The following is a 16,069-nucleotide window of genomic DNA, read 5'->3' as shown; positions in this document are numbered from 1 at the left end:
CTTTCAAAATATAATTTCTGGATGCGATTGTAAAGTCACACTGATAATAAACAGTATCTAATTATTTTACCAGAAGCAGAGACTATACATTATAAACATTTAACATGTTCCATGCCTTTGAAAGGTTTTCATATTCCCTAACATTTTTTAATTTTTTTCAAAAATACAAACCATTGTATTTTGTTAAAAATGCATGTGACAGGTTAACATACTGGAAAAAGTAATTATAAAGAGGATATTGGGGAAGTGTGTGTTTGTATTCATAAAATACAACCTCGTCTCAATACTTTGTAGAACCATGCTTCAATGTCATTCCAGTTGGACTAAGTATTTTGGGAATAACTTTACTAACTTTTCACATGTACTAACTATTTTGTGCTAAACAACTCAACCTCAGTCAAATTGAATGGAGTGCCTGTAAAAATCACTTTTTCAGCCAGATTCTCAATCGTGTTGAAGTTTGAACATTTAGGGAGCCATGCTAACGCATAATGTGTTGACCTAAACCCTACAATTATAATGCTGTATGTTTACAGCTAATGCTGTGTGTTCATGTCTCAACTCCAGCAGCCTTAAACTGTTTTTTCCCCCCAGTTTGGTTTGTATTTTATTTAAAATCTTGCTGGAAGACAGGAAAATGTTACACAACTGTTTTTATTCTCTTTCAAATCAGTGCAAAAAATAAAATAAAAAATGGACTAGTCAAAAACTTCAGTGATTTTATGTGGAATGATGATGTTGAAATCTAGATTTCGCTTATAAGCATTTCCACAGTTCCATTTATATTCCATTTAATGAAAATAAGTGCCTTATTTTATGGTTTATTGCAACAATAAATATATTCTCAACTGGCAGTGGTGGAGTAAGGGTCATAAAGCCCTCACATTAGATCAGAAGCAGATGTTCAACTGCTGATGTATATATTTTAAACAACATATTGAAATAAATATTGAAGCCATATTAGAAGAGTCAATGTGATTATCAAAATACAAAAAGGCTATTTTTTTTACGACGGAGTATTAGGGCCATAAAAACAAAGAAAAACCCCCGAAATTATGTCATAATTAGCGTGGCCCTAATACTACGTGTTACTTTTTACAAGATGTAAATGAATAATCACAAAGCCATATCTGTTGCAGAGTGCATTTACAAAACAGAAAGCTATCTGTCCCATTCTGCCCTCTGCTGGTGAACTAGTGGTATAGCATATACTAGTTCCTGGTTGATAGGACAACACGCTTTCGGCCACTGTTAGCTTAGCTCGCATCTTCAACTTCGGAAAGCATGGAATTAGTCGGTTTTTAGTTTACCAAAGAGGCACTAGACGAAAGTACAATAGAAATTATAAGGTGTTGCTTGCATTTTATGTCCAAGGTATGGCTCTGTAGACAGAGTTTGGTTTTAGTGGGCTTACCAGCTTGCAACCGCCAGCTAAGCTAGCTAAGTTGCTAGCTACACTACAGTCCAAAATGACTGACTGCTGCGCTGCAGCGAACTGTGATTACCAGCAGCAGGGGTCCGAAAACACCACTCCACTTTTCAGCTTCCCTTTGGATCCGGAGCGGTAAGGATTCGTCTTATTTCGTGGAAAAGTTGAGCAGAAATAAGCCGCGTACAGCTTGCAAAATGAATATGTTAGCCCTGGACTGTTAGCGATGGGGTTAGCTTTACATCATGTTAGCTAATAGTGACACAACTCTGGAAAATGGCGCAGACTCATGTTACTCTTAAAAGAAAAGTCCGTGTGAAACAAAACACGTTTGTTAGCCGTTATTGACTTCCAGGGCTGTTTCATAAGAGGCCATGCCTGACTTTGATTAATTGATTAAGCTCAAGGAAAATAGGCGGAATGGAGTCTTTTTTTTCTTCCAAATGTGTAAATGGCTATCGGATCAACAGACAGTCCACAGGGGTATCACGGGCTGACATGGGGGCAGTTTGGCAAGAGCACACCTCGAGTAGCAGTGTTTTGGCGTTGCAGTTTTAATAACATGCTTAGTTATACAAATTCTACTGCAAGTGTGAAAAGCTAAGTTTGCACAGTTTAACTTGTGCAGTTAGAGTTAACTGGCGATAATAACGCTATAGTGACTAATTATGACTAATTTTATGTTGAAGAAAAAACTGCTTTCTGTTTCGAGATATCTATAGGGTTTGTATTCCGGCTGAAATCCCTCCATCTCCCGAGTACGCGCAGGCAGAGTTGAGGGTTATTCCACAGCTTTTCAGTAACCTTTGATTAGTTTTTGTTCAAAGTCTAAAAATACGTAAAATCTATTTGCGATCTAAATCAATATTTGTGGAACCTCTAGTTTGTCAAAATGCAACAAAACAGGATATCGATTTTTTATTATTAACACACCAAAAAAGAAGAATCAAATTATCCATTTTTGGCATGTGGGCCGAAATTAAATTGGAAGTTGCCATGGGACACAAAAAGTACAATTTTTAAAATACAAATTCAAAAGTTTTTTTCATTGTAATTTTTGCTTGTTTGTTTTGCTAACTTTATTTTACTTGTACATCCTCCCCAATACACTAAACCTGAAATATTTTACAGAAATAGTTTGACTGCAGGAAAACTGGTATGTAATTCATGCTAAATCCAAAGTATAAAAAGGATCTCACTTATTAAAATACAGTTCATTTCAGAAATTGTATTGCCAAGTTATATTCTCAGCAGCAAAAGCATGCTGCTGAAAAAAATTTTTTTCTTTTTTTTCAATCAAAGGTTGTCCAGACTAAATAATCTGGGGAAATCAGTCAGATTGGGCATGCAACTTTTAATTCATCACATGTTTGGAAAGATGGAATAAAGAGCACACAGAGTCATGGTGGCTTGGTGCAAAGGAGACTTTTGAGAAACTATTACTACTGTTGTTGTTTTTTTTCTGAGTCTGTGGTCGGCAGGCTACTTAATGTCATTATTTATCTTGCTTATTTTTCAGATGCCAGCAATGGTTGATCAACTGCCATCGCCAGGATTTGGCATTGCAGCCGCCAGAGCAGTTGCACAAGCTGTACAAAGTTTGTGCAAAACACTTTGAGCCCTCCATGATTGAGCAACAGGTAAGAGTCAAAACTGAGCTCGTTGTCCTGTCGGCAGTTAGAGACGAATGAAGCTGGTGTCAATTCTTAACGCGGTAACTGGGTTTGTTGACAATTAACTTAATGTATGACAGGGAAGCTGTAGTAGCTGAATACTCACCTCAGGCAGCCACTAGGGGGCAGCGTAGCAGGAGGAAGCAACCTGAGCCAGTACAAGGTTAATGGCTTTATGCTGAAAAGTAAACAATGAGGTGAATTAGAGCCAGGGTAGATTTTTATCAGACAGATCGGGAAAGATTAAGATGATCTTGCATGAGAGAGTTTATGAGGCACAAAACCAGAAGACAGAGACTGTCTGTCACCTGCCCAACCAGATTGGTGTGTTGTCATTTGTAATAATTTTAGATGTGTGAGACGAGTGTTCTGCAGGTTGCTTAATTCATTTTCTATGTAGTCTTTACGTTTGTAGACTGCTCTATTGTTTGAATGATTAATTTTACCAATGCATGCTATTGTAAACAAACATGGTTTGTTTACAATCTTCATTGTAGCCACAGTGGTATTTACCACTTACTTTTAAGCTCATTTCATTATGATGACAAATCTACTAGGAATAACGGAGTTAGTGTTAGCACATGTTTTCCTGGGACTTGGTTGACTTTATTGGTTTGTTTATTTATTTCTCAGCAGCTACGACGTTAAACCAGTCTGTAAAATGTTTGCAGTCTGAACAGAACCACCTACGTGTTGCATCAGGTCTAAATGTGTTCAACAGATAATAATCCAATATCGTTTGGTGATGTTTATAACTTTGTTTGTGGTCATTCTACTCACTGCTTAACACTAAAGTTACATTGCATTAGCAGTGTGACTAAAACTGTACAGAAAATCTTTAACTTTGGGTGAAAGTTTATTAACTTTGTGTACCATCCTAAAAACTGTGAGTAATTTAATAAGATGTCCAAAATACCAGAGAATCTTCATTGTGCACGCAACAATAAACATTTAATATCTCTTTTTTTCAGACTGCATCAAGCTGTGTGTTAAAGGAAGATGCTGTTCCTACCATATTTGACTCTACTGCTCCTGTGACTCAACAGGAATCATGCAACAGGAAGCGAGCTAGAGACCCAGTAAGTATACATTTTAGTGTTTAAAATTAGTCCTTTTGGAATTTAAGCATAAAAACCCTAATGATCAAATGTGTCTTTATCCAGTCAGGAGAGGAAGCTGCTGTTGTAAAGAAATCAAAAGGTAACTTGTTCAGTTTGCTGGAAATTGAATTTCTTGCTTTTATCCCAAGAACATGTCGATGCATTAAAAGATGATGAGTTTGTACAATCATTTCAGCTTCTCAGTTATGCTTCTATTATTATTTCACACCAGAAAATGCACCAGAAGTGAAAGAAGAGCTGACAGAAATGGAAGTACCTCAAAAGGAAAACCAAACTCAAGAGGATGTAGCCATCTCAAAAGCAAAAGAAACTCTGAAAATTTACTTTAAGGAAATCCTGGCTCTGACGGGATTCAGCATCAATGGGGCAAACAGCAGTGCGGATGAACCAATTGGCAGTGTGCGGGGTCAGCGGGCTCACAATCCGATATGTGTCGAGAAAATAGACAAAAAGGAAATCCTGCAATTCGGCGAACACTTCATGCAGGAGGAGATCCAAAACAGCCTCAGACTGTCGAGATTCTTCTCCATTCTTGTCCAGGACGTGACAAACATAGAGGGAAAGGAGCAGATTCCGGTTTTCATCCGGTCGGTAACGATTGCAGGTTTCCCCCAGAAGCACCTGATTGGCTTCTTACCATGCGACTTGGATGCAGAGAATCTGTTCTACATGCTGCTTTCTGAGCTGAGAAATAAATGGGGTTTGAGGATGGAGCACTGTCGAGGACTCAGTTATCTCTCCACAGGAAGCATGTGTCAGAAAATGCGGGATCTTACCTGCAGAATTCTGCAAGAGTTTCCACAAGTAGTGCTCTCCCCAAGTGACCCGTACGCGTTCAACATTTGGATCATCCGCTGCATGCCCGTGCCCTCCATTCAGAAGGTTGCAGATACTGTGCAGGAAGTGGCATTATTACTCCGACAAATCCCAGAGTTAAGCAAACGATTGGATGGAAAGATTCAGATGACATATGGGCATATAAAGGGTGAAGTTGACCGGATCAAAGCTGCTCTCAGTGGGATTTGGGAATACGGCACTGACGCCTTCCAGACTATGCTAGAAATCCTCGAGCCATTCCTTACCTGCATCAATGAGATCATTTCGAAGGTGGATGAAGAAACGGCCCAACAGATGGCCAAGCTCAAGCCGGTTCTAAAGAACTTTAACTTTATCATCTCACTCGTCGTTCTGAAGAACACACTCTGCTGTGTGAGCATACTTAACTCCAGTCTCAGGGGAATAATAAGCATCAGCAGTACCTTGCAGTATACTATCTCCAATGCCTTAAAGCTGGTCAGCAAATACCAACAAGAGCTAGCAATATTTCACAGGAAATGGTTCTCTGACGCTGTCGGCCGAGCAAAAAAACTGGGCGTGGAGATCACTAAACCAGAAATGGCCCAAGTGGACCCAAACGAGACCCCACTGGAGGACTTCTACAGAGAGACTCTGAGTAGGCCCATCTTGCAGTACCTCGTTGCAGAAGTGAAGAGAGTGTTCAGCACCGAGATGGTGAGGATTCTCCGATGGCTCTCGTTGGTCCCGTCTTACATGGCCGACCACAATTTCAGCATTCGCAGGGATAAAGTAGCTGATGCCAACTTGAACAACCTCGCACGCCCTGACACATTCTACGAAGAGCTGGGATGTTGGGAGGTGAAGTGGAGGCACGCGAGCAAGCGGAGAATCCTCCCGACCACGGTGTTTGCTACCCTCAAAATTCCAGATATCGGGTTTTACCCAAATGTGCAGAGCTTGCTGAGGGTGTTGGGGACTGTTCCGTGTGTAAACGCGGAGGCAGATGTGTACGGACAGTACCACATGGTACTGGAGCGATGTCATTTCTATCTGAAAGCCACCCCGCAGGAACAAAGACAGTGCAACATGGCATTTGTGTACGTGAACCAGGACGTGCACTTTAGTGTGGAAAAAATGGTGGAGTCGTACATCGAGAAGCATCCAGACATCCTGAAGTTGCTGCAGATGGTGAGCAGATAAACACAGGCTGAATACAAGATAACATGTAAAAGGTTACTGTTCATTCTGAGCTAAAGTGCATTTGTGTTGCTATTTTACAGGACGATGCCATAACAGAGAACCCTTCACAAGGTAATTTCAAGCTATTTTGTTGCAGTTTCAACACAATATTATAGTTCATCAAATTGACATTGTTACATTTATGCCTAAAACCGTAAATTAATTTCACTGTTAATGAATTTTGTTAGAAATACAGACTAAGTCTGGAAAAGGCTGAGATGTCATACCAGATCCATTTTCCAATTTTAATATAAACAAAAAAAGATCGCTTACATTTCTTAAAAAACAAAAAGAAATTACAAATGACAAAATTATTATAAAAAAAGTGGCTTTTTTTCTCCAATCAACTCTTCTGTGAGTTGTAAGACCAGGTATGAGGGCCAGGCTATGAGAATTTTTGTTTAATTACGGGAATAAAGTCATCAGATTCGCAGAATAAAGACACAATTTTACCAGAAATGTATCTTAAAATTACAAGGAAAAAATGTAATGCTGATGTGTTAAAACTATTTCTATTAAGCATTAGGTTTTACTAATAAAACTTATGTAAAAAAGTATAACTTCAGAAGATGCTCGACATTTCTTATATATTTTAATTTTTTTGAGTTCTCAAAAAATTACTACTTCATTCCCTTGATATTATGACTGTATTCTGGTTGTGACGTTATTCTTGTAGTAAAAAAAATAAATATGGCCCTAATAATCTGTCATAGTTTACCTGAATTCAAAGTCTAAATAAATATAAGCTGATATCAAAAATAAATAAATGTATGTAGACATATAAACCCTGAGATTTATTTTCTCATGTCTGGATTTTAAGCAGTTCTTTCATTTATTTATTTTTTAAACAATGGTCGTTATTAAGACTCGATTAGGGATCATTTGAGATTATCTGTAATTTACTTTGCAATGGATTTCTTCTTTATCATAACACTGTAATCTCACCAAGGTCCAATCTCATCTTTCGATTCAGTGACTGTCCATGGAAACCACGCCGAAAAGGATGCTGAGGAGGAACTGAAGCGGATAAATCTAGAGATGGATGCTGATAGGCTCGTGGAGATGAAATGTGCAGAAACTGATAGGGAAGCTCTCAAATCTGCTTTGCAGGCTGCAGTGGTGGCTGCCTACAGCAGTCACAGCAAGCTGCACACAGATGCATGTCCTGTTCAGGATGGAGAGGTGGAGTATGTGACCAAGTCTGAAATGAAGGAAGTTCTCACAGTGTGTGAGAATTCAGTCAGGGAGGGGATCCTCACAGAGGTGGGGAGTTCGTTTTTTTCCCTCATCATCGACCGTGTTGTGAAACTGGGAGAAAAAGAATACCTCCCGATCTTCATTAGGTTTGTTGACAGTTTTGATGTCATGCGCTTAGAGTTGGTAGGATTTCTTGAGGCAGATCTGGAATGTGACGTCATGGTGCAAAGTCTTCTGCAAAAAATAACTGTGGACTGGCGCCTGGATTTAGGTAACTGCAGAGGTCAAGCTTACCTTGGCTCTGGTGATGTTTCCTACAAGCTCAAAGCCTTTGCCTGCAAAGTGCAGGAGAAGTATCCGCTTGCTATCAGCACACATTGTTCTGCTTATTCATTCAACACATGGTGGTCTAAATCAATCCCAGTACCTGCTGTTAAAAGAGCCCTGGATACATTTGAAGAAATCCTGACATTTTTTGGGAGCAGTGCTGCTCTAGAAAAACAACTTGACCATGTGATAGCATATGGCCTGAGAGAGAGCTATGAAAAGGTCCAAGAGTTACAGGGGAAGTTCTGCACTGTTTGGCAGGAGAAGCATGACTCTTATGAGGTGTTTGTGCAGATGCTTGAACCCCTAAGCGAATGTCTGGAGAAGATCAAGAACAACCCACAGAGATGGAAGCTCTCCGTTTCTGAACAAGCCGCAGTCCATCTGCGCAAAGTCATGGAGTTTGATTTCATAATTTCCATGGTCGTCTTGAAGAATGCTTCCTCCTTCACCAGAGAGCTCAGCGCAGGTATCCAGAAGGACCAGTTCAGTGCGGCGTCCCAGCTTTGCCAAATCAGTGGTATCGTGGCCACTCTGAACAGAGTAAAAACCAATATGAAATTGTTCCACCAGAACTGGTTTGATGAGGCTTGTGCGATAGCACAGAGCCTTAGAGTACAGATCGAAGTGCCTGACAACTCTCTTCCAAAAGATGGCTTGATAAAGCCAGCCACATATTACAAAGACTGCCTGAGTGTGCCCCTCGTAGATAACCTCATCAATGCCGTAAAGGATCATTTTTCAGATGACCACAAAGAAGCTCTGAACTTCCTCTCCCTTGTTCCCTGCTCAGTCACAGTGAGCTACATGTTCGAGAGCCTGAAGTCAAAGCCGCCTCTCTATAGCAGCGACCTCCCTGACGCTGACAACTTCTTCACAGAGCTCTGTTGTTGGAGAGTAACGTGGAAGACTAAGGTGGCATCTGTGACTATCCCGAGCTCCATATTTCACACGTTACGCCTGCCGCTCATGCAGTACTTTGGGAACATCAATACCTTGCTGAGGATCATGTCTGTCCTTCCCAGCACCACGCTAGAGGACTGTGGTGTTGTAATGCGCCACAAGAAATTCCAGGACTACTTGAGAAGCACGTATCCCAAGGACAGGTCTGTGTGTTTGGCTATGCTCTACGTCAGCACAAACTTCAGCAGGGACCTGGACCGTATGGTCAGCCAGTGTTTGAAGGTTACGCCACAAGCGTTGGAGGGCATCTGTTTGGTATGTACCCCTATTCTTTACTGTGACGTAGAGGGACCGTTCTGTTTTACTCTACAGCCTTTTTTAATTTAACAAGATTATCTTGCTTTCTTGCAGGACAAGGAATCAAAGAGTCTCATCAAGAATTCTGAAAATAACATGGAAGGTAAACGGTAAAGATATTATTTTTATAATTTAGTTTTTTGCCTGTTTTTCTGGTAATTCTAACCATTTTCCTTGATGTATTTAGTTGACATGGTCAAGGACGAAGTTGGGGAGCTCAGTATTCAGCAGTCTCCTGAGAAGTTGCAGATCCAAGAAATGAAAGCCACGGATGAGAATGGGCTCACAGGAGACAACCGTCAGAGCCTGGCTACAGTTTTTAGGCTGGCAGCACTCCTGGGAAAAAAGAAACGCAGTCTCTGTGAGCTTTCTGAGGAAGACAGAGAACCTCTTGTTCAGGAGCTGAAGTTGTGCCACTGGTTTGGAAGTGAAGGCAAAAGCATACCATGGATTAGTGATGACGAAATGGAGAATCTCCTCATAAACGGAATCAGAGATGTCATACTAAAAGAAATGCAGGAGTCTCCATTTTTCTCCCTGATCACCGATAAACCTGTTAAAGTTACTAACAAAACCTACCTACCTGTTTTCACTCGTTACGTTGGCGAATCTACTCCAAAAGTGGAACTGATTGGGTTCTTACCATTTAATGAAAATGGCGACATTGACAGGCAAGCAAGTAACCTTGCAAAGATTCTTACTGAAGACTGGGGCTTGCCCATGTCGAAGTGCCGAGGCCAAGCATTCATGCATTTAGGTCCAGGTTATCAAAGTCTGAAGAAGATGTCTTTAGATTTCCTCAACAACTATCCGCTCTGTATCGTTACGCCCAGTGAGTCTTGCGGTCTCGCTCATTGGTTGGCCAGTAGTGTGCCTTGTCCTTCTGTGGTAAAAATGCTTGACATCACAGAAGACCTGCTGCTGTTCTTCGACCAATCTCCTGATCTAGAGGAACAGTTGGCAGAGGCTGTTGATGGGCTTTTAAACATGCCAAGAGAGGCTTTAGAGGAAATTCCAGAAACTTGCTGCTCAAGGTGGAAAAAACGGGAGGACTTTTTTGACATCCTTGCTGATACATTAGAGGGCGTACTCAGCTGCTTGGATGCTGTTAGCTCTAGTGCCACAGGCGCCAAGTCGATGCATGCTCAGGTTCTGTCTGCTGCTCTGAGGAACATGGATTTCATCGTCACTCTTGTGATTTTGAAGAACGCCTGTGCACCTCTTCGTAACTGCAGCACCGTTTTCCGCTGCGGAAACCCTGCTGACATCCTTTGCGAGGTGGAAAAAATTCCTTCCATTATAGCAACGCTTGAGAAAATGTTAAAAAATGTGAGCTCTGTGCACACCACTTGGTTTGAACAGGCATTCCAGTTAGCAACCAAGGTGGCTCCTGAACAAGTGTGCTTCTCAGAGGAAGTTAATAGCTATGATTCCCCGGAGATTTACTATGTAGAAAATCTGAGTATTCCACTACTCCATAATCTGATTGAGGAGATGAAGTATTGCTTCTCAGACAACCATTTAAAGGCTCTGTCTGTCCTGTCACTGCTTCCTTCTTGCAATCCACAACCCATACTTTCAGAGGCCACAGACAAGCCTTTCAGCCTATACCTTGCAGATCTTCCTGAGCCTGACATGGCTGAGCAGGAAATTAACGCTTGGGCTGCTGTCTGGAGAGAGAAATACCAAGATAGTGCTCTTCCAACATCTATCGCTGAAGCACTTGTTCATCCAGAATCCAAAAGCCACCCAACCGTTACATTACTGCTCAGACTGGTTGCTGTGTTGCCGAGTGTCAGTATGGAGTGTGACCTGATGAAGACCACTCTGAACTCAATGAGGGATCTGTTTAAAAACACAACGTGCAGAGGCAGCCGGATCAGTCAAGTGATGCTTTTGTTGCACTCCACGACACTGCAGAGACTCCCAGAAGTCATTGAGATGTGCATGGAGGTTGATCCAGAGAGCGCTCCATGTCTGTCCCAGGTATGTTCACTTGTCACATGGATGTTTTAGCCAAACAACTATACTAATGAAAAATATTGAATGTCTAAATTTGAGGTTTATAATGATTCATTTGAATCATTATGAAATGCTCATATAATATAAACATTACATTTTATAAATGAGAATTGGTTGGGCTAGTTTTAAATAGACTCGGATATATATACACTCCCTGTCTAATTTTGGTAAGTTAGGAGAGAAACCATATGCTTTTTGTTGCCATCGGCGCGATTCTGGCAAAGATCTGCTTAGACCAGTGGTTCTTAACCTGGGTTCGATCGAACCCCAGGGGTTCGGTGGAGCCTCTGTCGCGGAGATAAAGACACACTTGTGTAAAGTCGTGATGACGCGTCCCGCTTTGCCATCACTTGCTGCAGAGGATCATGTTACATTGCTTAGCCAATCAGAGCTGCGGTGGAGCACTAATTGAAGGAGTTCCACCCTCAGCATGGATTTGAACTTGTGTCTTTAATTACTTAAGCAAAACTCACCGTTTTTACCATAGACATTAATATTATAACATTAATGTCTATAATATTAATGTCTATGGTTTTTACCAAATTCTATAATCTAAATCTGCTCCTTAGTCGCATCTTTTCGGGGTTGCTACTGCCTCTAGTGGCGTGGGGGTGGTTACACAGCTAATATAATTACATTACTAAATCAGAACACCGCCAAGTATTTTGTGTGTCGGCGGGGGGCAGGGGGGATAAGAAGGGTTCGGTGAATGCGCATATGAAACTGGGGGTTCGGTACCTCAAAAAAGGTTAAGAACCACTGGCTTAGACCTTTGATTACTCATATCTTGGAACATAGCTACCTTTTAAACGCAATCCACCGATTTCCAGGTCCGTATTATCCAAAAGATTGGTTTTAAATTGGATAAAGAAGGCTAAAATTAGTTTTTATGTATTTGATTACTGTCATGGTTGTCTCTAGAATTCAACCATTTAGCTGCTTGACGTGAAGTAGAAATATTAAGAGGAAGGCTGCCTTCTCCTATTTCTCCCACCCGCCTATCCAAAAACCAGTGTTGGCATTGGGACCATCACCATATTTAACAGCTGTTCCAGTTATCTCAGGTTTGAAAGCCTCGTCTTTAATCTTTCAAACATTCATCCTGCCGTTGTGGCCAGATGCCTCAATCTTCGTCTTGTCTGCCCATAAAACTCTGATCCAGAATGTATTTGGCTTGTCCACATGGACAACTGCAAATTTCAGTAAAGATTTAAGAGGTGTTGATGTTGGATCAGGCGTTCTGCTTGTTCAGTTCAGTTCAAATGCATTATTTTTCCCAAAGCGAACTGAAATAAAGAGAAATGTTAAACTTGCTGGTGTTTCAGCATGTTCAGGCTGTGGTGGACCCTGAGTTGGTACTATTCCAACCTATCCAACTTCCTTTTTATCACAGTTGCCAGTTTAGGTCAGGTGGTTGAAACCTGGACAGGGTTGGGTGTCCCAAGCACTCGCCAAAGCTAGAGCAATTTGTCTTCCGAAAAACCTGTGATTCGTTAAATTTTACCTGATTTAGATGTGAAACTAAGCATTGTTACTCCCATTTTTGAACATTTTCACTAAAAGAATGCAGTTACAACTGTGACTTTAAACTAGTAAAATCTGATAAATGAAAGTAATATTTAATTTTGCTTTAAACAATCCTGATTTTTCAAATCTGTTTTAGTAAGTTTGTCTTAAGTCAACTTTAATGTTGGATGTTTCAAGACGTGTGAAAATAACCCATGCCAAGTAGGTCAATGTTTTGTCCAAAATCCTGAAAGGCCGATGGGAAACTCAATTTGTAAAATTATTGAGTGCTGAAATGGAAAACGTGAATGGATGGGACAGTTTTGATATATTGGAGGGTTTTAGAAAAAGATAAAATCCACTATAAATCCAAAATCTTGTATGTATTGAAATTGTATTCATCCAGAAGCAGCATTCAAATGCAAGGCACAAATTGTACAATACTTTCACAATGAGCTCATATGACTAATGCAGTGATAAGAGAACAATCTGTGGTTGTTATCTATGCTAGATAACTAAGGTTTTCAACTCATTTTAGGTCATGAAAGTTCTCCAAAGATTGAAGTTGGACAGAAGTAAGTTGATGTATTGCTTTTTCAGTGACATCATCATCATCATCACCAAGTTTTGTGTTCTGTTTAAATTCAGGGTAGGAGTATAACTTTTGTTTTCTCTTACTGAAATTTAGGGGACCTTGATGTGAAATCAGCAGAATCCCAAGAAACGAGTGTTGCAGAGAAACCTGCAGATGAAGAGGTGAAAGCACCAGATAGGGGAGTGACTCAAAAGGTAGCTGAAGGACCTAGAACGGCGGTGTCTTTCTACGAGCCACAGCTACGTGAACAAATCTTAAAGGAACTCTGGGACTCTCAGTTCTTCACGGTCATAACTGAGCAAGTGGTTGAAATTGATGGTGAGCTCTATATCCCATTGTGCATCAGGTACTTAAACAAAGAGGACATCCAGTGTGAGGAAACACTGGCTTTCATCCCTTTCACCGAGGACTCTGGTGTCCTTTCCGAGGCCATAGAAACCGCCCTGTCTGAGAAGTGGGGACTCAACATGGAGTATTGCAGAGGACAGGCCTCACTAAGTGTTGGTGAAGCAGGAGCTCAGATGAGGGCTGTAAGTTTAGCCATTGCAACAAAATACCCTCAGGCTATTAGAACAGTTAGCTCTTCTCTGTCCCTCAATGTCTGGCTGGCGAGATCCTCCCCTGCTGAAGAAGCAGCCAATGGATCTGTCCTCATGGATAAATTATTACACTGGCTCACAGAGGATGTAGAACGCCAGAACATGCTGGAAGACATGATCATGTTGACGTACCAGCAGAATGAGGCAAAGGCCTGTGAGTTGAGGGACAAACTCATCAAGAACTGGGAGAAGAGTCATGATATGCATGAGGTTATGGTAGAAATTTTGGAAGCAGCTATGCTCTGCCTGAATGAGCTGAAAGGAGAGGGAAGTACTTCAGACCAGCAACAAGCGTCAAATTTCTTTGACGCAATCAGAAACTTTGAGTTTATCTTTTCAACTGTGGTGCTGAAGAATGCCCTAAGCTTAACTAAAAAGCTAAGTCAGTCTCTTCAAGGTAAACCTTTAGATATGTTGCTTGCTGTGAATACCTTGCCTGATCTCAAAGCGTCTCTCGGTAAGGTGAAGAGCGAGATTGACGTCCATCACAAGTCCTGGTTTGAGGAAGCGGTCTCCTTGGCTTCTAAGCTAAACGTTCAGATGCTGCATTCAGTTCTTCTAGAGCCGCTGAGTGACTTTTACAAAGAATCTGTCAGCGTGAAGGTCGTGGAGCACTCGATAGCAGAAATTGACGACCTCTTCACAGACAAGGTACTGGATACTTTAAGATGCCTGGAGATTGTGCCTTATGCAATGTTCAAAGTGGAAACCAGCATTCTTAGTGGTCTTGTGTTTCGCCTGTACAAGGAGGACTTGCCAGACCAGTCCTCTCTTCACTCTGAGATGAAGGCGTGGAAGGAGAAATGGTTGGATCCTCTGGCAGGTTACCTTCCAGCCACTGTGCTTGATACGCTCAAGACATCACAGATCAGAAGTTTTAGTAATATTGAAACTCTCCTCAGACTTCAGGTCATTTTGCCATTTTCGCGACGAGAGAGCAACTTTAGGCAGGGGAAAAGGAGTCTGCAGGACTTCATTCAGCAAGAGAAGAGATCCCTCTCTGAGCTCCATTCTCTGTAGGGGTTACAGGTCCTCTGGTTGAAGCTTTGAGCAGTGTGTTTGAGAGGAAGTGGACGTTTGTACCCCCCAACTAAAGGACTGTTTTAGCCTTCACGGACAATTGTCCCTGTACATTACTAAATTTTTCTGTTGGTTGTCATCCTTCGGTCCTATGCTCTGTTATTTCCTTTCTTTCACTTTGTAGTTTGTACAGTTGTATCTCCCAATGGGACCAATATAATGGAAAAACACAAAGCCCCAGTGATGGTTCTCAGTGCTTGTGCCTTGATGAGAAACTGATTTTTATCCCTTATCATGAAATTGAGATGGTCAGCATTGTCCCATTGGTTTTACTTGAGAATCTTCTACCCCCATAATCAGAAATGACACTGAGTTTAATCACTTTTACCAACTTTTTATTTTTTAAGACTCACTCTTATATTTCCTTGGCACAAATAGAAACCGTTAGTTCTGTCATGTCTCTGATTATTTTCTGTGTTTGCCATCTCCTTGCGAGAATGATTTTGCTGTAAACGTATCTTTGAGAATAATGTTTCCTTTATAGGAAAATCTTCATATATATTTGTCAAAAAACAATAATAAAATGATCCAAAAAGATATGTTCATTGTTGACTATGAAAAGGTAAAGGTAATTTTATTGCACATTTTCAGCAAAGAGGCAATACAAAGTGCTTTACAGGAATTAAAGGGAAATACAAACTAACAAACCAAAGGAAAGAAGAAGAAAGAATCTAATGTTGATCTAAAGTAAATAAACTAGATACTCCTACTCAGGGTTGGTAGATAAGTATAAGTAAGTATCCTCTGGTCTAATTCCTTTTCTGGCTTGGAAATAGTCTAAAAAGTAGTTGCTAAATTTGTTCTAATCCCTGTTCTGGGTTGCTAAATTAAGTATAAGGAAGTAAATATCTGGACTTTCTAAGTATTCTCTAAACTTGTAAAAGTAACGAGTACTCCACAGTTTCAAAGTAAAAACTAAATGAAGTGTCTTTTGAAGTATGGATGCTAATATGAAAGTCAACACAAGGTGGCGCAGTGTCCCTATTATTCAAAAGTGTCTTGTAACAAACTACAGGGATTCAAAAGTAAGAATACTTTTTAACTATAAAGCCGTTTCCTCACATAACCAGATTTACCAAACAAGACTAAAATAATGTACTAATTTCCGTTGTTAATGACGCAGTCTGTTGGTTCCTATTCTTGGTCTAAGAATATGTCCAGAGGAAACATTTGGGATTCTTCATCTCTATATGGTGTGTAAATATTTAGTTTACAGTTGCTAC

The 16,069-nt window shown here is 40.7% G+C and overlaps 1 protein-coding gene across 1 annotated transcript; it reads left to right on the top strand.

The window, feature by feature from the left end:
• Window positions 1-1,205: 1,205 nt before the first annotated feature.
• Window positions 1,206-15,383, top strand: LOC103476127 (uncharacterized). The gene is made up of 11 exons (XM_008428248.3): window positions 1,206-1,564; window positions 2,949-3,069; window positions 4,074-4,181; window positions 4,266-4,302; window positions 4,435-6,209; window positions 6,302-6,332; window positions 7,234-9,002; window positions 9,099-9,147; window positions 9,232-11,030; window positions 13,111-13,147; window positions 13,261-15,383. The coding sequence occupies exons 1-11, from the start codon at window positions 1,470-1,472 to the stop codon at window positions 14,784-14,786; spliced, it is 7,347 nt and encodes a 2,448-aa protein (XP_008426470.2). The 5' UTR covers window positions 1,206-1,469; the 3' UTR covers window positions 14,787-15,383.
• Window positions 15,384-16,069: the final 686 nt, after the last annotated feature.

Source organism: Poecilia reticulata, chromosome 14, assembly GCF_904066995.2.
Source record: "Poecilia reticulata chromosome 14, P_reticulata-male-v2, whole genome shotgun sequence".
NCBI classification, from domain to species: Eukaryota; Metazoa; Chordata; class Actinopteri; order Cyprinodontiformes; family Poeciliidae; genus Poecilia; species Poecilia reticulata.
This window is presented reverse-complemented; position numbering and strand designations above follow the sequence as displayed.

What these genes read in the sequence shown, in the direction of transcription:
- LOC103476127 (XM_008428248.3), top strand. Translation starts at nt 1,470, where the DNA reads ATGACTGACTGCTGCGCTGCAGCGAACTGTGATTACCAGCAGCAGGGG. An exon ending in TTCCCTTTGGATCCGGAGCG is followed by an intron (nt 1,565 to 2,948) that starts GTAAGGATTCGT and finishes CTTATTTTTCAG; the next exon opens with ATGCCAGCAATGGTTGATCA. An exon ending in CGTTGGAGGGCATCTGTTTG is followed by an intron (nt 9,003 to 9,098) that starts GTATGTACCCCT and finishes GCTTTCTTGCAG; the next exon opens with GACAAGGAATCAAAGAGTCT.